Source organism: Mobula birostris, chromosome 11 (assembly GCF_030028105.1).
Source record: "Mobula birostris isolate sMobBir1 chromosome 11, sMobBir1.hap1, whole genome shotgun sequence".
In the NCBI taxonomy this organism is placed as follows: domain Eukaryota; kingdom Metazoa; phylum Chordata; class Chondrichthyes; order Myliobatiformes; family Myliobatidae; genus Mobula; species Mobula birostris.
The window spans coordinates 21159536-21182279 of NC_092380.1; the positions used below are offsets into that span (position 1 = coordinate 21159536).

At 45.1% G+C, this 22744-nt stretch overlaps 1 protein-coding gene across 1 annotated transcript in view; it reads right to left on the reverse strand.

The window, feature by feature from the left end:
* The window catches only part of LOC140205437 (glycogen [starch] synthase, muscle-like), a 91681-nt gene extending 69580 nt beyond the window's left edge, over positions 1–22101 (reverse strand). Inside the window, exons 1-4 of the mRNA XM_072273038.1 lie at positions 21960–22101; positions 17015–17196; positions 11968–12159; positions 7135–7323 (exon numbers count right to left, since the gene is read on the reverse strand). Coding sequence (XP_072129139.1) covers positions 7135–7323; positions 11968–12159; positions 17015–17196; positions 21960–22101 — 705 coding nt within the window. The remainder of the gene's footprint in view (positions 1–7134; positions 7324–11967; positions 12160–17014; positions 17197–21959) is intronic.
* Positions 22102–22744: the final 643 nt, after the last annotated feature.

Here is a 22744-nt window from a genome sequence, read left to right on the forward strand (position 1 = left end):
ACAGGAGGCCCAGGGAGAAAGACAAGCGGCGGGGGGGGGGGAACCAAGAGGATGGGCAAGGGGTATAGTCAGAGGGACTGAGGGAGAAAAAGGAGAGTGAGAGAAAGAATGTGTGCATAAAAATAAATAACAGATGGGGTACAAGGGGGAGGTGGGGCATTAACGGAAGTTAGAGAAGTCAATGTTCATGCCATCAGGTTGGAGGCTACCCAGACGGAATATAGGGTGTTGTTCCTCCAACCTGAGTGTGGCTTCATCTTTACAGTAGAGGAGGCCGAGGATAGACATGTCAGAATGGGAATGGGATGTGGAATTAAAATGTGTGGCCACTGGGAGATCCTGCTTTCTCTGGCGGACAGAGCGTAGGTGTTCAGCAAAGCGGTCTCCCGGTCTGCGTTGGGTCTCGCCAATATATAGAAGGCCACATCGGGAGCACCGGACGCAGTATATCACCCCAGCCGACTCACAGGTGAAGTGTTGCCTCACCTGGAAGGACTGTTTGGGGCCCTGAATGGTGGTAAGGGAGGAAGTGTAAGGGCATGTGTAGCACTTGTTCCGCTTACAAGGGCCAGGAGGGAGATCAGTGGGGAGGGATGGGGGGGACGAATGGACAAGGGAGTCACATAGGGAGCAATCCCTGCGGAAAGCAAGGGTGGGGGAGGGAAAGATGTGCTTAGTGGTGGGATCCCGTTGAAGGTGGCGGAAGTTACGGAGAATAATATGTTGGACCCGGAGGCTGGTGGGGTGGTAGGTGAGGACCAGGGGAACCCTATTCCTAGTGGGGTGGCGGGAGGATGGAGTGAGAGCAGATGTACGTGAAATGGAGGAGATGCGTTTAAGAGTAGAGTTGATGGTGGAGGAAGGGAAGCCCCTTTCTTTAAAAAAGGAGGACACCTCCCTCGTCCTGAAATGAAAAGCCTCATCCTGAGAGCAGATGTGGCGGAGACGGAGGAATTGCGAGAAGGGGATGGCGTTTTTGCAAGAGACAGGGTGAGAAGACGAATAGCCCAGATAGCTGTGAGAGTCAGTAGGCTTATAGTAGACATCAGTAGATAAGCTGTCTCCAGAGACAGAGACAGAGACAGAAAGATCTAGAAAGGGGAGGGAGGTGTCCGAAATGGACCAGGTAAACCTGAGGGCAGGGTGAAAGTTGGAGGCAAAGTTAATAAAGTCAACGAGCTCAGCATGCGTGCAGGAAGCAGCGCCAATGCAGTCGTCGATGTAGCGAAGGATGCTGATCCCAATGGGATCCCACAACTAAGCACATCTTTCCCTCCCACCCCCTTTGCTTTCCGCAGGGATCGCTCCCTACGCGACTCCCTTGTCCATTCGTCCCCCCCATCCCTCCCCACTGATCGCCCTCCTGGCACTTATCCTTGAAGCGGAACAAGTGCTACACATGCCCTTACACTTCCTCCCTTACCACCATTCAGGGCCCCAAACAGTCCTTCCAGGTGAGGCAACACCTCACCTGTGAGTCGGCTGGGGTGATATACTGCGTCCGGTGCTCCCGATGTGGCCTTCTATATATTGGCGAGACCCGACGCAGACTGGGAGACCGCTTTGCTGAACACCTACGCTCTGTCCGCCAGAGAAAGCAGGATCTCCCAGTGGCCACACATTTTAATTCCACATCCCATTCCCATTCTGACATGTCTATCCACGGCCTCCTCTACTGTAAAGATGAAGCCACACTCAGGTTGGAGGAACAACACCTTATATTCCGTCTGGGTAGCCTCCAACCTGATGGCATGAACATTGACTTCTCTAACTTCTGCTAATGCCCCACCTCCCCCTCGTACCCCATCCGTTATTTATTTTTCCACACACATTCTTTCTCTCACTCTCCTTTTTCTCCCTCAGTCCCTCTGACTATACCCCTTGCCCATCCTCTTGGTCCCCCCCCCCCCCCGCCGCTTGTCTTTCTCCCTGGGCCTCCTGTCCCATGATCCTCTCATATCCCCTTTGCTAATCACCTGTCCAGCTCTTGGCTCCATCCCTCCCCCTCCTGTCTTCTCCTATCATTTTGGATCTCCTCCTCCCCCTCCCACTTTCAAATCTCTTACTAACTCTTCCTTCAGTTAGTCCTAACGAAGGGTCTCGGCCTGAAACGTCGACCGTACCTCTTCCTAGAGATGCTGCCTGGCCTGCTGTGTTCACCAGCAACCTTGATGTGTGTTGCTTGAACTTCCAGCATCTGCAGACTTCCTGTTGTTTGCATAGCAGGTATTGGCAGGTAGGAATAAATGAGGTGCTTACGGAGTATAAGAAATGCAAGAGAACACTTAAGAAAGAAATCGGGAGGGCTACTAGAAGGCAAACAGGTGAAAATCTGCAGATGCTGGAAATCTGAGCAACACACGCACAAAATGCTGGAGGAACTCAGCAGGCCAGGCAGCATCTGTGGAAAAAACGTACAGTCGACGTTTTGGGCCAAAACCCTTCGACAGGACTTATCTTATATGAAGGCATGATGTTGCTCTACCAGGCAAGGTGAAGGAGAATCTTAAGGGATTCTACAGATATACTAAGAGCAAAAGTACTGTAAGGGACAAAACTGGTCCTCTGGAAGATCAGAATGGTAAACCAAAACAGATGGGGGAGATCTTAAATATTTTTTCTGCATCTGTATTTACTCAGGAGATGGACACAGAGTCTATGAAAGTGAGGCAAAGGGGCATCAACTTCATGGATCCTGTACAGACTACCGAGGGGGAGGTATTTGCTATCCTGAGGCAAATCAGGGTGGATGACAACCCTATGGGAGGCAAGTGCAGAAATTGCCAGGACCCTAGCAGAGATACTTAAATCATCCTTAGTGACGGGAGATTTACCAGAGGATTGGAGGATATGTTGTTCCAATGTTTAAGAAAGGCCCCAAGCATAAAGCAGAAAATTTTCCGGTGGCAAGTCTGGTATCAGTTGTGGGAAAGTTATTGGAAGGTACTGTATTCTAAAGGATTGGATATAAAAGTATTTGAATATACATGGACTGATTAAGGATAGTCGGCATGGCTTTGTGCATGGTAGGTCATGTCTAACCAATCTTATAGAGTTTTTCGAGCAAGTTACCAAGAAAGTAGATGAGAGCAAGGCAGTGGATGTTGTCTACATGAACTTTAGCAAGGCATTTGACAAAGTCCCACATGAGAGGTTGGTCAAGAAGGTTGTGTCACTCGGCATTCAAAATGGGGTAGTAAATTGGATTAGATATTAGACATTAGAGAGTGGTAGAAGATGTTTGCCTCTCTGAATGGAGGCTTGTGACTAGTAGTGTGCTGTAGGGATCGGTGCTGGGTCCATTATTGTCTGTCATCTATATCAATGATCTAGATGCTAATGCGGTTAAACGGATCACCAAATTTGTGCGTGACACCAAGATTGGTGGTATAGTGGACAGCAAGGAAGGCTGTCATGGCTTGTAGAGGGATCTGCATCAGCTGGGAAAATGGGCTGAAAATAGTCGATGGAATTTAAAGCAGACAAGTGTGAGATGATGCACGTCAGTAGGACTAACCAGGGTAGGTCATACACAGTGAACAGTAGGACATTGAGAAGTGTGGGGGAACAAAGGGATCGGGAAATACAGGTCCAAAATTCATTGGAAGTGGTGTCACAGGGAGATGTTGTGTAAGACACTGGTGATGTGTAGTTTGGAGAATGGTGTGCAGTTTTGGTCACCTACCTACAGAAAAGATGTAAACCAGGTTGAAAGAGCACAGAGAAAATTTACAAGGACGTTGCCGTGTCTGGAGAACCTGAGTTATAAGTAAAGATTGAATAGGTTAGGACTTTATTCCTTAGAATGTAGAAGATTGAAAGGAGATTTGATAGCGGTATACAAAATTATGAGGAGTACAGCTAGGGTAAGTGCAAGCAGGCTTATTCCATTGAGGCTAGGTGAAACTACAACCAGAGGTCATAGGTTAAGGGTGAAAGCTGAAAAGTTTAAGAGGAACATGAGGGGAAACTCCTTCACTCAGATGGCTGTGAGAGTGTGGAATGAACCGCCAGCAGAAGTGGTACATGCAAGCTTGATTTCAGAGTTTAAGAGAGTTTGGATAGGTATATTGATAGTAGGAATACGGAGAACTGTGATCCCACTGCAGGTTGATGGGAGTAGGCAGCTTAAATGGTTACGGCATGGACTAGATGGGCCAAAGGGCTTGTTTAAGTGCTGTACTTCTATAAAGAGACTATGAGGAGAAGAATATTGAAAGCGACAGAGAAATGGTTTCATGGAGACATCAATTATCTGTGATAATTGAATACTTCTGAAGCCAATGTCAGGCTGAAATCCCCAGGGATTACTTTATGGATCACACCTTTCACTGAAGAATGAACAACCTGCATTTAGAGTTGAAGGCTGGATGTCAAAAGCTCGGCAATCAGAGTGGAGTGACAAGAAGATGACTGCCAGTTCACATTGAGTCTGTACCTGGGACACCCACTCCGTCTCCTCCTGGCACCAGCTGAGGTTTTGCAGAGATTATCACTGTCAGCAGTATTATTTATTTCTTGGAGGGTAGGAATCTGAGGGTGACTTTATAGAAGTCCATAAAATCATGAGGGGGGATGTTTCTTTTCCTCTCTCAGGGAAAAGGAATCAAAAACAAGAAAACACAGAATTAATTTCAGTAATTTAAAAGAGATCTGAGGGGCAACTTCTTCAAGCAGTGGCTAGTGAGTGTATGGAATGAGAAAATCTGCAGATGCTGGAAATATGAGCAACACACACAAAATGCTGGAGAAACTCAGCAGATTTCCTCCGGCATTTTGTGTGTGTTGGTATGGTATGAGCTGTCAGGGAGTGGCTGAGGCAGGTACAATAACAACTTTCTAAAGGCAGTTGGGCAGGTACATGGATAGCAAATTGTTTGGAGGAATACGGTCACCTGGGGCAACATGGACCAGTTGGGCCAAAGGGCTTGCTTCCGTACTGTATAACTCTATGATTCCATCACTGAGATCCTTCCTTTCCCCCTCTGTCTGGCCTTTCCTCTGCTGCTGTAACCATCATTTGTGCCTTTGTTACCTGGAGCTGACTGTTTCAGCTACCTTCCTCCTGCCCTCTAACTCCATCACCAGCTACCCACCTTATCCCTCTCCTCACTGATCCCCACCCAAACCCTCTCTATCTTTCAGATATTTTTAAAAAGCCCCATCTCTGGATGAATGTTGTCTTTAGCTGACTTGCTCATCCTGTGCCTGGCGGTGACCCGTGGTGTGATAGCTCCACGGTGCATTGACCGATCCCAAGCCTCTACATTTTGAGTCGGGGCCACTGCACGGGACCAGAACCCGGCCCAAAAGCCCGCCACTGTTCACACTGCTGACGCTTGACTGTACTGCGAGCTCCAGCTCTAATCATATCGTCAAGTTCGCTGATGACACAACAGTGGCTGGCCTCATCAGCAACAACGATGAGACAGCATACAGAGAGGAGGTCAAGTGGCTTGTGGACTGGGGTGAACACCAACAACTTGGGTCTCAACGTGGACAAGAGCAAAGAGATGACTGTGGACTTCAGGAAGGCACTGGCTGACCGTTCCCTGCTGCACATCAACCTCTCCTCCATGGACAGAGTCAGGAGCACCAAGTTTCCTGGAGAGCACATCTGGAGATCTCACCTGGTCCCTCAACAACACCTCTTCAGTCGAGAAAGCACAGCAGCCCTCTATTTCCTGAGAAGATTGAGTCGAGTGAGGCTCCTCACCTCCATTCTAACTATATTCTACCAAAGCACCATCGAGAGTGCCCTGACCAGCTTCATTACCGACTTGTATGGGAACAACAAGACAAGACCGCAAGACCCTGCAATGGATTATGAGGATTGCGGAGAGAATCATCGGGTCTCTCCCCCACACGCATCCCACCCCCCCCACACGATCCAGGACACGTATCAGAAACTCTGTATTCGCAGCACCCTCAGCATTGTCCAGAATTCCTCCCACCCATCTCTTTGACTTCCTACTGTTAGGTAGAAAGTACCACAGGAAAAGAACAAGGCGGGGTAACAGCTTCTTCCCCCAGGCTCCCACCCAGTACACACTATCTGTGACACTGCCAGTAGCATTATACTGTTGTATGTTTAACCCTATATCGTATATACACTATGTTAATGTGCACATCTACAGAATGTTAATATTATTGCATTCATATTATTTTATCTACTCTATGTGATATATGTTTTGTGTTTTTCACCTTGGCCCCAGAGGAATGTTGTTTTGTTTGTCGGTATACATGTGTACGGTTGAGTGGCAACTAAACTTGAACTTGCCAAAGCTGCAGAAGGTTGCAGACCCATCACAGACTCTAGCCTCCCCAGCACCGAGGACATCTTCAAAAGGCGATGCCTCAAAAAGTTGGCATCTATCACCCAGGACGTGCTCCCTTCTTACAACAACCATCAGAGAGGATGTACGAGGGCCCAAAGGAGCCTCTCAGCATTTTAGTTACAACTTCTCTTCCGCCATCAGATTTTTGAGCAGACAACGAACCAACCCATGAGCACTACCTCACTATTCCACCTTGATAGAATGAATATTAATTTCTCCTTCCGTTAAAACAAATATTTTTCCTCCCCCCCCGCTTCTATTCCCCACTCTGACCCCGTTCCTCTTCTCAGCTGGACTTCACATCCCCCTGGGTCTCCTACTCTTTCCTTTTCTCCTATTGTCCTCTCTCCTCTCCTATCAGATTCCTTCCTCTCCAGCTCTTTACCTTTCCTACCCACCTGGCTTCACCTGTCACCTTCTGGCAATCCTCCTTCCCCTTCCTCCCATCTTTTTATTCTGTTGTTTTCCTTCTTCCTTTCCAGTCCTGAAGAAGGGTCTCGGCCCCAAATGTTGGCTGTTTATTCAGCTCCATAGATGCTGCCTGGCCTGCTGAGTTCCTCCAGCCTTTTGTGTGTGTTGCTTTATTTACATTAATTCTTTATATATATTTCTTATTGTAATTTATAGTCTTTTCATGTATTGCAATGTACTGCAGCTACAAAACAACAAATTTCACGATCTACATCAGTGATATTAAGCCTGATTCTGAGTGAAACTGAGGGAGTATTGCACCATTCAGGATACTGGACAGAGTTCCGAACCGTGCCATAACAGAAATGGAAGGATGTTTACGCACGTTTGGAAGGTTGTTGTAGAAATCGGCATTCCCAGCACACAGGTACCGTCCCAGCAACGTGGCGTGTGTTGTAAAGATTGTGGCCACAGGAATCTTGCGGAATCTGCACATGATCAGACCAATACCGGACTGCCACTCGTGGAAGTGAGTGATGATAAATGGACAATTCTCCTTGCACTGGGAAACAAACTGAAAAGCAAAAGCATCGGGTTAGACACAGACAGAAAACACCGTTACAGAATTATTCAAAGTCACCAGCTGGTGTACATCAGCCAGTGCATCTCAGGAGCAGTGGTTACCAGGGGAAAGCTGACAACTTATGCTCCAGAGCATAGGGCCATGATGTCTGTGCCAACCATGATACGAATTTAAGCTGTACATCTGTGTGTAGTGTAGTGGCTAGTGTGACACTATTAGAGCTTGTGGCGTCAGAGTTCAGAGCTCAATTCTGGTGACCTCTGTAAGAAGTTTGTGCATCCTTCCCTTGAGGGTGTGGGTTTCCTCTGGGTGCTCTGGTTTCCTCCCACAGTCCAAAGACGTACTGGTTAGTAGGTTAATTGGTCATTGTAAATTGTTCTGTGATAAGGCTAGGGCTAGAGTTGCTGGGTGGTGTGGCTCACTGGACCAGAAGAGCCTGTTCCACACTGTATCTCTAAATAAAATCTACTTGCACATGGTCTAAATGCTTCCACCTTCCAGGTACCTACTGCTTTCTTTGGAAAAAAAAATTGCTAAAAAATCTTCTTTATAATTTACCCATCTTATAACGGTGTCTTCTAGCATTTTGCATTTCCATGCTGGGAAAATGACTGTTTATCTCTGACTTGTGTATGCCTTTCATGCTAATCCCATATTATTCGCCCCATATTCCCATCTAACTCCATAGATTCTGCCACTTACCTATATATTAGGGTCAATTTAAATTGGCTAGTTAACCCACCATCCCACATATCTTTGTTTGGGAGGAAACTAGGGCACTTTGTGGGAACCTACATGGTCACAAAAAGTGGCAGGGCCTGGGTATGAGAGTGAGAAGCAAACTGAGGTTTGGACAATTTAAGGGCCAGACCAGATTGAAAAGGTCAGGGAGTTGGGGCCAGAGGTGAGGTTTACTCGTCTCTGCACTGAACTGAGGCTGTACTCTGCAACTAATGGGCTCCTGAATCAGCTGCAGTGATGACCGACTTCGTGGCTGTCGACTCACTTTCGTGAACTTCAGCTCTGAATGTTATTTGCTTACATTTATCAGTTGCACAATTTGTTTGTTTTTCCCCTTGCACACTGGGTGTTTGATGGCCTTTTTTAAAAAAATAGGTTCTATTGTGTTTCTTTGTTTTGTGGCTGCCAGTAAGGAGATGAAACTCAAGGTTGTATGTTGGTCATATTAGTCCACAATGTATTGCCAACCCTTTCACCTAACTCCAAGATTAATCTAACCCTTAGTCCTCTATTTTTTCTTTCATCCATCTTCATTTAAGGGTTTCTTAAATATCACTAATGTATCTGTCTCTACCACCACCCCTGGCAGCACATACCATTCTTCAAACCACTTATAGCTCAACTTAACTGGTTCAACATTTAGAGAACAGAGCTCAGGCTTGGGATCAGTCAATGCCTCATGGAACTATCAAACCGTGGATCACACAAACCTACCTCTGACATCCCCTCTGTACTTTTCCTCAAACACTTCAAAGTTATGCCCCCTCATATTAGCCACTTTCGCCCTGGAAAACGTCTCTGGCTGTCCACTCTTATGCCTCTTATCACCTTGTACACCTTGAATGAGTCACCTCTCATCCTCCTTCTCTCCAAATGGAAAAGCCCTCGCTTGTTCAACTGTGTTTTGCAGTCTCAGCAGCAGGTGGAAGGAGCCAGCAGTGTTTACAAGTTGTTTTCAGGAATGAAAGGGAGGTAGGCTCCAGTGGAGTGGCTATTTTCAGGAGCTGTAGGCACCGTGTGAATCAAAGTGCCAAGGGTTTGGTTTGTGAGGTAGCAAATCATAAACATAAGAGATTCTGCAGTTGCTGGAAATCTAGAGCAACACCTGCCCTCACCCCATCTTCCCACTGCCACAACAGGCATAGAGATCCCTTTGTCCTTATCTACTTCCTCACAAGCGTTCATATCTGGCACATCATTCTTCATAACTTCCGCAATCCTCAAAGGGATCTTACCACTAAACACATATTTTCTTCTTCCCTCTGACCGCTTTCTGTAGGAATCACTCTCTATGTGACTCCCTTGTCTATTCGTCCCTCCCCACTGATCTTCCACCTGGTACTCATCCCTGCAAGTGGAACAAGTGCTGTACCTGCCTGTATACTTCTTCCCTCACCGCTACTCAGGGCCCCAAACTATCCAGGTAAGGTGACACTTCAATAGTCTGGGTCATCCACTGTACCCAGTGCTCCTGGTGCGGCCTCCTCTACATCGGTGAGACCTGACGTAAATTGGGGGACTGCTTCACTGAGCACCTTTGTTCCATCTGCCATAAAAGGTGGGATTTCCCAGTGGCCACCCTAGTGTTACAGTTAAGCATGTGTCTGAGGAGATAGTGCAACAGGGACAGCTCCAGATTTTTGGATCATTGGGCTCCCTTCCAGGGAAGGACCTGTACAAATGGGACAGTTTGTACCTGAACTGAAGGGGGACCAATATCCTTGTGGGAAAGTTTGCTAGTGCTGCTCCAGAGTTGCAGGGGGTTGGGAACCAGGGTGTCAGGGCAGATAGTGGAGTGGTTGTGGGGGAAGATGATGTTAAGCCTACATATAAAGACAGGAATCAAAAGTTTGAGCATGGAGGGAGTAATGTTCTGAGTTGATCTCTCTTTCACTGCAAGGAGCATTGTCAGTAAGGTGGATGTGCTTAGAGCATGGGTCAGCACATAGGATTATGACTGTAGTCATTAGTGAGACATTTGGAGAAGGGCAGGACTAGCAGCTCAGTGTTCTGGGGTTGATTTAGGCATGAAAGAGGAGGAGAGATTAAAAGGGGAGAGGTGACAGGGAAAATATCATGGTAGTGTTTAGACAGGACAGACTGGAGAGCTTGTCTACTGAGGCTATATGGGTGGAACTGAGGATAAAGAAAATGATAACCACATTATATATTATAGACCTCCCAATAGTCAGTGGAATTTAGAGGAGCCAATTTGTAGATACTGTAGAGACAGTTGCAAGAAAAATGAGGTTGTGATAGTAAGTGATCTTAACTTTCCACATAGTGACTGAGACTCCCATATTGTAAAAGGACTGGATGGGATAGAGTTTGTCAAATGTGTTCATGAAAGTTTCCTTAATCAATACATGGAGGTCCCAACTAGAGAGAGTGTGCTACTAGATCTCCTGTTAAGGAACAAGACAGGACAGATGACAGAAGCCTGTGTAGGGGAATACTCGGCATCTAGTGATCATAGTTTCAAGATAATTACGAAGGATAGGGCTGGTCCTTGGGTTGAGATTCTAAATAGGAAAAAGGCTAATACTAATAACGTCAGAAAGTTGTGGATTGGGAGACATTGTTTAAAGGCAAGGCATGTTTGGTTAGAGGGAGTCCTTCAAAAGTGAAATATTGAGAGTAAAGAGTTTTTATGTTCTTGGTAGAATAAAAGAAAGGCTAACAGGTTTAGGGAACCTTGATTTTCAAGGAATTTGAGGCCCTGGCTAAGAGGAAGGAAGTACATAGCAGGTATAGGCAGCAAGGAACAAATGAGGAATTTGAGGAGTATAAGAAATGAAAAAGAACTTTTAAGAGGTAAATCAGGAGGGCTGAAAGAAGGCATGAGACCACTCTGGCTGGCAAGGTGAAAGAAGATCCAAGGGCTTCTACTGGTATATCAAGAACAAAAGGACAGCAAGGGACAAAATTGGTCCTCTGGAAGATCAGTGTGGTCATCTTCCAGTGGACCAATTTTGTCCCTTGCTGTCCTTTTGTTCTTGCTATACCAGTAGAAATCCTTGGACCTTCCTTCACCATGCATGGAGCTGAAGGAGATGGGGGAAGCCTTAAGTGGACTTACTGCATCTGTATTTACTCTAAAGACTGACACGGAGTCTATAGAACTGAGGCAAAACAATAGTGAGGTCATAAACCCTATACGGATTGCAATTTACAAGGAGCGCTGATGCAGGAAAGCAGCATCCATCATCGAGGACCCCCACCATCCAGGCCATGCTCTCTTCTCATTGCTGTCATCAGGAAGGAGGTGCAGGAGCCTCATGTCGCATGCCACCAGGCTCAGGAACAGTTATTACCCCTCAGTCATTAGGGTCTTGACCCACAAACAAGAAAAAATCTGCAGATGCCGGAAATCCGAGAGACACACACAAAATGCTGGAGGAACTCAGCAGGCCAAGCAGCGTCTACGGGAAAGAGTACAGTCGGTGTTTTGGCCCAGAACGTTGACTGTACTCTTTTCCTAGATGCTGCCAGCCTGCTGAGTTCCTCCAGCATTTTGTGTGTGAGGCTCTTGACCCAGAGGCTTTAACTTCACCCAACACTGGACGGATTCCACAATCTATGGACTCAGTTTTAAGGACTCTACTACTCATGTTCTTGATATTTACTTCTTGTTTGTTTTTCTTATTATTTTTATTTCTTTTCTTTTTCGTATTTGCACAGTTTGTTGTTTCTTTGCACACTGGTTATTTGTCGATCTTCGCCGTGTGCAATTTTTCATTGATTCTATTATGGTTCTTTCTACTCATTTTGAATGCGTGCAAGAAAATGAATCCCAGGGTAGTATATGGTACTTTGAAAATGAATTTGTTTTGAACTTTACACGGATGACGTAGAGTCCAGTACCCGGGATAACTCCACATGGATTTCACTGACCTCTCCCAGGAACCAAGTGATGAGGAAACCAAAGAGAACGGCATCATTGGCTTCTCGGTCGTACCAGGGGACCCCAATGGAGCAGCACTCCCACAGCTCTGCTTTCCAGCGGTCCAAGTTCCAAGCTGAAACACCAATATCGAACAGGACAACAGACGGGTTCCCCTCAATCAGCCACTTTCCAAAGTACACCTGCGCGTAAAAACAAAACAATAAAACAGGACCAATTACTGAGTGTGGTTACTGCGGAGTGACTCTGTATCCTTGGGAGAAACAGGTTTTCCCAATCACTCAATCTGCTCAGGGTGAGAAGGTTATAAACTCCAGCCCAAGTTCAGCACTGCACAGTCTGGCAGTCCACCACAGCATGAGGGAGCACTGCACTATCAGAGGCACAGCCTGCTAGATGGAACGTCTACCCCCTCAAGTGCACATTACAGATCCCACGACACCACTTCGCAGGGCATTGAATCCTGAGGAGACCCATAGGACCCTCGGTGTCCAGACATGTCCTCACGATGGCTGAGCACCTCAGCTCCAAGAACAATTCACACAGGCAGTAAACCAGGCAGAAATAGGACACTACCTTGAGATACTATTATTCTAGATTGTAAGATATTTACAAAATGCCAACCTACGCATGTAATTAATGCAGAAGATAAAATCTTCCAGGGTTGAAAGAAAGGGCAGTGGTGAGCTAGGTACAGATAGTTGGGCTGAGGTCACTGACCTCTGGAACTCCATCTTTTAAAAATAGTGCAGCCTGTAATTATAACTTTAATGTCCAGTATGATTTTGAAATATGTATTTGAACAAATTATTTGAGTTACATTCTAGGGTCGATAACTTTTCAAGTAGTTGTATAAAAACTCGCATTCATGCCTCAATGTACAAACTTCTCATGGCATTTTTATAGACCTCAGACATGACAGCACAGTACAGGCCATTCACTGCCAACCTCTTATCCTGCTCTAATTTCAGTCTAACCCTTCCTTCTTACATAGCCCTCCATTTTTCTAACTTTCATGTGCCCACCTAAGAGTTCCTAATATGCCCCTAATGTTTCTGCCTCTACCACCATCCCTGGCAGGGCATTTGACACATCCACCCACTCCCTGTGTAAAGAACTTACCTCTGACATCTCCCTTATACTTTCCTCCAATCACCTTAAAATTATGTCCCCTTGTATTAGCCACTTCTGCCCTGGGAAAAATTCTCTGGCTATCCACTCAATTCATATCTCTTAGCATCTAGTATACCTCTATCAAGTCACCTCTCCTCTTTCTTCACTCCAAGGAGAAAACCCCCATCGCAGTCAACCTAGCTGCATAAGTCATGTCCTCTAGTCCAGTCAGCATCTTGGTAAATCTCCTCAGCCCCTCTCTGAAGCTTCCACATTCTTCCTATAATGAGATGGCCAGGACTGAACATAATACTCCAATTGTGGTCTAACCAGAGTTTTATAGAGCTGCAACATTACCTCACGGTTATGGAACTTAATTCCCTGCCGAAAGAAAGCCAATACACCATATGCCTTTTTAACAACCCTATCAATTTGCATAGTAACTGTGAGGGATCTATGGACAAGGACCCCAAGATCCCTCTGTTCCTCCACACAGCTAAGAATTCTGCCGATAACCCTGCATTTCTCTTCCAAATTCGGCCTTCTGAAATGAATCGCTTCACACTTTTCTGGGTTGAACTCCATCTGCCACTTCTCAGCCCAGCTCTCCATCCTGTCAATGTCCCGCTGTAACCTACAACACACTATCCACAACTCCACCAACCTTCATGTCATCTGCAAAGATACAAACCCACCCTCCCACTTCCTCAGCCAAGTCATTTATAAAATGACAAAAAAGCAGGGGTTTCAGAACAGATCCCCACTGAACACCACGGGTCACCGTCTTTATAGGAAGTCTATCTTGTAAATTGCTGAACTTATCCTTTTACTGAGCTCTTGGCAAATCCGTGCCAACAGGACAGCAAATGGAGGAGCTGAAAATCACAGTGAAGTATCGGGAGATTGAATAAAGCTTTGCAACAATCCATCTGGGGTCTGGGTTTTATCGATAGAGTGATTGTCATTTATTTATTTATTATTTATCTACCTTTTTTTATATAGGCATCCGTTAGTCTCGTGAGACCATGGATTTGCACCTTGGAAGGTTTCCAGGGTGCAGGCCTGGGCAAGGTTGTATGGAAGACCGGCAGTTGCCCATGCTGCAAATCTCCCCTCTCCACACCACCGATGTCCAAGGGAAGGGCACTAGGGCCGATACAGCTTGGCACCGGTGTCATCGCACAGCAATGTGTGGTTAAGTGCCTTGCTCAAGGACACAACACGCTGCCTCAGCTGAGGCTGGAACTAGCGACCTTCAGATCACTAGACCGATGCCTTAACCACTTGGCTACACGCCAACACGCGCCAATCTATCTATTGTAACTTAGAATAATTTTCATGTTTGCACCATGCTGCTTCCATAAAACAACAATTTTCATGACATATATCAGTGATAATAATTCTGATTTTACCTCGATGATCTCCATTTACAATAAAGCACAGAAACACCACTTATACAGGACATTGGATGAGCAATAAACACTGGTCTTGCTGGTAAAGTGTAGATGCTGACCACAGATGAGAGAAGAGGACAGCACAGGAACAGGCCATATGGTCCATGATGCTGTGCCAAACTAATTAAACTAAAACGTAAATGCCAAACTAAACAGACCCCTTCCTCCTCGCAATCCATGTGTAATTTAAGCCCTCCATTATCTGCACATTCATGTATCTATCTTAAGAGACTCTTGAATCCCTCTATTGTATTGCCTCCACCATCACAACTTCCAGAACATTCCACCACTCTCTGTACAAAAAAACATCTCCTTTGAGCTTACCCCTTCTTACCTTAAATGTCTACCCTCTACTGTTAGACATTTCGACTTTGGAAAAGACTTGGACTCCAAGATCCCTCTATACACCAGAACTGTTAAGAAATCTTGTCATTAATTACATATTCCCCCCAACCCTTTACCTTTGGTTTCCCCAAGTGTAACACATCATATTTATTTATTATCATTTTGAGATACTAGAATGTAAACAGAGATACAGAGAAGATTTACTAGAATGTTGCCTGGGTTTGATCTCCTAAGTTACAGCGAAAGGTTGAACAGTTTATGTCTTTATTCTTTGGAGCATAGAAAATTGAGGGGGGACTTGATAGAGGTATTTAAAATTATGAGGGGGATCGACAGAGTTGATGTGGATAGGCTTTTTCCATTGAGAGTGGGGGAGATTCAAACAAGAGGACATGAGTTGAGAGTTAAAGGGCAAAAGTTTAGGGGTAATATGAGGGGGAACTTCTTTACTCAGAGAGTGGTAGCTATGTGGAACGAGCTTCCAGCAGAAGTGGTTGAGGCAGGTTCGATGTTGTCATTTAAAGTTAAATTGGATAGCTATATGGACAGGAAAAGAATGGAGGGTTATGGGCTGAGTGCAGTTCGGTGGGACTAGGTGAGAATAAGAGTTCGGCATGGACTAGAAGGGCCGAGATGGCCTATTTCCGTGCTGTAATTATTATATGGTTATATGGTTATACAGCACAGTAACAGGCCCTATGAACCCACGTTGCCTAATTGCACATGTGACCAATTACCTACTGACCTTTTAGCCTATGGGATGTGCAAGGAAACCTGCGTGGCTACAGGGAGAACATATAAACTTTGTGGAAAGTGAAGAAGACAATTAAACAAGACCAAACTTCACAGGATTTGATGGAGAGCTTGGATCAGGCAGATGAATTCATGAAGAATAGAAAGAATAAGGAAAGATTTGTGATGGGGATCAGCATACTCAAAAACGTTTCAGAGAGAATTATCAGAAAGCATGCATGAAGAAAACACAGGAAATATCACAATGATTGTTACAACAATGCCTATGGTAATGACAGGAGACCAAATAATGGAGACACCAGGAAGACAGTAATAATAAAAAAAGGCTGCTAACAGACTGGATTAAGCTCCATCTGCCATTTCTCCACGTATATCTGAAACTGATCTATATCCTATTGTTTCCTTTGGCAATCTTCTACACTATCCACAACACCCATCAAGCTTTGGATCATTTCCCAACTAACCTACCCGCCTACAGTTTAAACTGAGTGACGTATCTGGGCCATTGTCCCGGGTCCATGTGGGTATCCTCCAGATGCTCTGGTTTCCTCCCACATTTCAAAGATATACGAGTTAGTTGGTTAATTGGTCACTGGGTGTAGTTGGGCAATTCGGGCTCATTGGGTTGTTACCGTGCTGTATCCCTAAATAATAAATAATATATATCACAAACTGCAAAGATTCACTTGACATGGATCAGCAGCCAGAATAGTCCCACAGATGCCTATCTTCTACGGGAAGCCAGTTCTGAATCCACACAGACTAATCACCATGATCTTCTTAACCTTCTGGATTAGCATTCTATGAGGGATTTGTAAAGTGTAATGTAGACAATATCCACAACTCTGCCTTCATCAATCACCTTCATCACCCCCTCGAAAAACTCATCGAATTTGTAAGAAACCATCAAAGCCATGCTCTCTGCCCCTGATTACTCATGGTGCACAAATTCTATCTCTGAAAATTCTCTCCAGTAGCTTCCCCACCATTGATGTGAGACTCATAGTTCACAGGATTATCCCTATTTCCTTTCTTGAATAATGGAACAAATATTAGCTACTCGTCAGTCTTCTAGAATCTCAGCTGTGGCAGACAGAGCTCAAGGAACTTCATCAAGGCTCCAGAAATCTCATTTCTTGATCTCTCAATAACCTGGGGTGTATCCTATCTGGCTCTGGGGACTCATCCACCTTACTGCTGTTAAAGAGACATTAACTCCCTATGAAAAAGGAAAGTTTCTCATAAATGCCTCAAAATGACAGAAGCTTTAGTTCATTATTGGTGTTGAGTGAACATTAATGTGGAAGCCATGAATCTCCCTGTTGAAAGCCAATGCGAATTCAGGTCTTACTCCCCCCCAAGTATCCGGTACCTTACAGCCCTTGGAATTCATTGAGTTAATGGTGTGTTTGATAGCAGGGTTCTGTGGCTCCACCAGCTCCACCTGTGTTCTGATGTTATGCTCAAAATATGGACCCATCAGCATATAATTCTCTTGCCATTCGTCTGTCGTGAGCTTTGCCTTTGTTTGAATCACAGTGTAGATACCTCCAACTGGAAACAGAAAGTGAGACATTACAAAATATCCACAGAGGACCCAAAGACAGACTCTAGGACACATACAATATTGGTGAATTTGTCTTTAAGAAGTGTAGCATGCTCTGCTCTGAGCTGTTGCATTCCTCAGAATGAGGTCACCTGCCTATGTGGGATAATACACTCAGAAACCGGAACTTGCCAGAAGGGTTTCAAATAGTGGGAGGGTCCTCCAGAATGACCATAGGGAGTTAAATAGAAGGTTATAAAGTAGGACCTCAGTAATTGCAAACTCTGGATTCTGCACCTGTGCTCTGTGCAGTAAGAGCAACAATGGAGTAAATGTATGTTCAAAGTTCAAGTAAATTTATTATCAAACTACATATATATACCACATAGAACCCTGAAATCCATGTTCTTGCAAGCATACTTAATAAATCCATAATAGAATATAATGAAAGACTGCACCAACTGGCATTCAACCAGTGTGCAAAAGATGACAATCTGTGCAAATACAGAAAGAAGAATTCATAATAATAAATAAGCAATAAACATCAAAAACGTGAGACGAAGAGTCCTTGAAAGTGAGCCCATATGTTGTGGGAACATTTCAATAATGGGGCAAGTGAAGTTACCCTCTTTGGATCAAGAGCCTGATGGTTGAGGGGTAATAACTGTTGCTGAACCTGCTGGTGTGAGTCCTGAGGTTCCTGTTCCTGATGGCAGCAATGAGAAGAGAGCATGATCTAGGTGGTGTGGCTCCCTGATGATGGATGCTGCTTTCCTGTGACAACGCTCCGTGTAGATGTGCTCAATGGTGGGGAGGGCTTTACTGTGATGGACTGGGCTGCATCCACTACTTTTTTTTTTGCGGTGGAAGGTCTGGTGTAAGAGGGGTGTATTCATGGTTTTGGACCATCGGGATCTCTTCTGGAGTAGAGAGAAGGAGACGGGCATTTTGTACCTGAATTATAAGGGGACTAATATCCTGGCAAAATATCCTAATTGTACCTGGGAAGGTTTAACCTGACAAGGCGTGGGATCCAAAGTAGCAGTGAGGCCGATGGGAACGTAGAGCAAATATAGAAGTTAAAGTGAGCAAGATCCGTAGGCAGATCAGGCAGGACAGGAACAAGGAAGGTCTGATGGGCTGAACTACATTTACTTAAATGCAAGAAGCATGGACTTATGGCATGAGTGGGTACAAGGGAGACATGAAAGCCTGCAGATGCAGGAAACCTGGAGAAACAAACAAATGCCGGCGTAACTGTAAGTCAAGCAGCATCTATGGAGGGAAATAGACAGATGATATTTCAGGTCAAAACTCATCATTTGGACTCAGGGATATTACTGTGTGGACAGTTAAGACAGAAATAAAGAGTAACATCAAAGAGTTGGAAACAAAGAGACCCTCTGTGCCCCTTATAATTTTATAAATTTATACAGTCTCTCCTCTGGCTCCACCACTCTAAACATCCTAAGTTTGTCTAACATAACCTTACAGCACATACCATCTAATCCAGGCAGCCTCCTGATACACCTCTTCTGCAACCTCTCCTAAACCTCCACATCCTTCCGATAAAGGGGTGACTAGACTTGAATGCAATACTCTAGATGTGGCCTAACCAGAGTTTTATAAAGCTGCAATGTAACATCTTGACTCCTAAACTCAGTGCCTCAACTAATGAAGGCAAGAATGCCAAACTCTTCCTTTATGTCCCTATGAACTTGTACCATCACTTTCAGGGAGCCATGGACATGGATGCCAAGATCTCTTTGTACATCAATACTGTTAAAGGTCCTGCCGTTAATTGTGCAATGCAAAATCACACTCCTGCCATTCCTTTGTCCTTAGTTATAGAGCACTATATCACAGAAACAAAAACTTCAACACATCTAGTCTATGCCAAACTGTTACTCTGCTTAGTCCCATCGACCTTCACATGGATCATAACCATCTACACACTTCATCCAAACTTCTCTTAAATGTTGAATTATTGACAACTGATTTATATACCACTGTAATCCTTGGCAATTTTTAACATTATCCACATCACCAACAATCTGTGTCATCAGCAAACTTATTAATCTCCCCATCCATGTTTACATTCATGGGACTTATATGTAGCTAAGGTCCCAGTATGGGTCCTCGGTAATACCACCAGGCACAGGCCGCATCCAAAGTAAGTCCCATTGACGTCTATCCCTTGCCTTCTATGGACAAGCCAACTCTGACTTCAAACAGCTAGGTTACCATGAAACCAATGCACCTTAATCTTCTGGATGAGCATCCCATATGGGACCTTGTCAAATGCCTTATTAAAATCCATGTAGGCAATGTCCACAGCTTAGCCTTCCTCAAGCACCTTGGTTACCTCCTTAGAAAACTCAATCAAGCTAGTAAGGCACAAAGCTACGTTTGCTGTCCTTACCTAGGTCATGGTTTTTCTAATAAACTTCTCAATAACTTCTGTACCACTGATATGAGACTCACTGGTCTAAAGTTTCCAGGATTCCCCCATTTCCTTTATTGAACACAGGAACAATATTAGCTACAAAACAGTCTTCTGGGACTTTGCCTGTGACTAGAGAGGTCACAAGGATCTTGGTCAAGGGCCCTGCAATCTTATCTCCTGCCTGTCTCAATAACCTGGTGTACCTCATCAGACTTAATAAGTTAATATTATTCAAAAAAATATGAACACTACCTCTTTCTTTATCTCAAAGTACTTGAGCATATTACCATCTCCACGCTGATCTCATGATGCTTTCCTTGGTGAATACCGATGCCAAGTACTTATGTTCAGTCACCTGGACAGACGCATTTCCCAACACCTGGTCCCTTTACATAGAGTCGTAGAAAAGTACAGCACAGAAACAGGCCTTTCTGCTCAATTAGTCCATGCTAAACCATTTAAACTGTCTAGTCTCACCAATCTGCACCCAGACCATAGCCCTCCATACCCTTACTATCCATCTACCTATCCAAACGTCTCTTAAATGTTGAAATCAAGCTTGCATGCACCACTTGCGCTGGAAGCTCATTCCATACTCGCACAACCTTCTGAGAGCAGAAGTTTCCCCTTGTGTTCCCCTTGAACTTTTCACCTTTCACTCTTAATCTCTGGTTGTAGTCCCACCCAACCTCAGTGGAAAAAGCCTGCTTGCATTTACCCTATCTATACCCCTTATAATTTTGAATATCTCTATCAAATCTCTCCTCAGTCTTCTATGTTCCAAGAAATAAAGTCCTAACCTATTTAATCTTTCCTTTTAACTCAGTCCTCCAGTCCCGGCAACATTCTTGTAAATTTTCTCTGTACTTTTCCAACCTTATATACATCTTTCCTGTAGGTAGGTGACTAAAACTGCACACAATACTCCAAATTAGGCCCCAGTAATATCTTCTACAACTTCAACATAACATCCATCTCCTGTACTCAATACTCTGATTCATGAAGGTTAGTGTGCCAAAAGTTTTCTTAACGACCCTATCTACCTGCCACGCTACTTTCAATGAATTATGGACCTGTATCCCCAGATCTACTTGTTCTGCCGGACTCCTCAGCGCCCTATCATTCACTGTGTAAGTCCTTCTCTGGTTGGTCCTACTGAAGTGCAACACCTCACACTGATACTGATTTAAGTATTACTTTTGAATGCACTTAACAAACTACCCCATATAAACCTTTTGCGGTGGCATGGAGAGGGGAGACTTGCAGCATGGGTAACTGCCGGTCTTCCATACAACCTTGCCCAGGCCTGCACCCTGGAAACCTGCCAAGGCGCAAATCATGGTCTCATGAGACTAACGGATGCCTATATATAAAAACCTTTTGCACAAAGGGGCTCCTCCCAGGCTACACTGGGGAAGTTGAAGCCATTATCTGCAACATCCCTGTTGTGTTTTCTCCTTTCCCTTGTCTGCCTACGTGTATGTTCCTTAGTGGGGTCATAGCAGTTCATGATTTTCATTTCCCTAATATTGACTGGCTCTGTCATAATGCTAAGTGATTGGATGGGGCAGAATCTTTTAACTATATCCAGAAAAGTTTTCTGGAGCATTATCTATAGGTCCCTACGAGCGAGGAGGCAACCTGAACTTGACTCTTCCTGAGAAAATGATTATGTAAGTGACCGTTGTGTCAGTGGGAGAGCACTTTGGGAACAGTGGCCATAATTGAACTGTTTTAAAAATAGTCATGGAAGCAAAGTACTGGTACATAAGTTAAAATCCTAAATGATGCTGAAGTTAATTTTGATGGCATTAGGTAGGAGCTTGGAAAGTTTGACTGGGAAAGGCATTTAGCAGGGAAAGAGGCTTTTACATGACAAGAGGTAGGTGAAATTACAACATTTAAAAAGTGAGATAGGGAGAATTCTGGGCCAGTGTGCTCCTTTTAGAGTGAATGGCAAGGCTGGGAGGATTTGGGAACCCTGGTTGATGAATATTGAGGTTCTGGTGAGGAAAACAGAGACAAATATCAGGTATGCAGATATGGGATCAACTGGAGCCCCTAAGGAGCATAAGGGATGCAGGAATATCCTGGGAAAGGGAAACAGAATGGCAAAAAGGGGTAATGAACATCCTTGCAATGTCCCACATGGTAGGCTGGCTGGAAGATGGGATCCAGGGTAAGCTAGCTAAATGGCTGGGGGGCAAGGGTGGATTGTTGCTTTTTAGATTAGACACCTGTGACCAGTGGGTGTGCCACAGGGACCGGTGTTGTTCAGCTTATGTCATGTCACAGCTGTATAATTATACCCATCTAGATCCTCACCTTTGTTGGCCACTTCCCATGCTACCTCGACCAGCATCACATCTTCCTGAACCAGCGTCCGGAGGCTATCTGTTCGATTGATCGAGGCAGCGGATAGTTTGTTAAGCAGGGAGATCATCGATCCTCTGGGAACGGCACTCATGATGCATCACAACGGAATGGGAGGGAAGGATGAGCAGTCTCGGATTTGCACGCTGTCCTCACTTCATGTAAACCCAAAATTGTACTACGGCCAGGGACGAGCTCCGGTGAATGTTATTCAATACATCGGGAGAGGTACTAACTCCTGACCAAGATTAGACCATTGCTTCTGACAAATGCCAATATTGTTCAGTAGCTGGGAGAAAGATATTAACTCTTGGTCAACGTTATCTCTGGCTTGGAGAGGGATGGATGAGTGTTTTCTTTGGCCTGGGAGGAGATGACAGGTCCCGACAGGTGTTGTCTGTGGCCGGGGGGGAGATGGCAGATACCGGTAGGTAGTCTCTCTGGATGGGATAGGGTGCGGGTCGGCGGGGGGACGGATGACGCCTTCAATTCGGACAACAATCAGTTGTCCTATATCATCGCCGCTGTCGGGGTTTGCACAACCAATCAGCGGCCCGATTGCGAACGTTCATCCAATCAGAAGCACGAGAAGGGCAACAGGGGTTGCGTCATGTGCTACTGTGATTGGCAGATATTACGTCATAAAGCCCGAGGCTGCGGCGGCGTGTATTTCCGGTATATTTATATAAGGGCGCGAACGGAATGGGATGGTTGAGGGTTCGGTTCCCTTCGTTCCT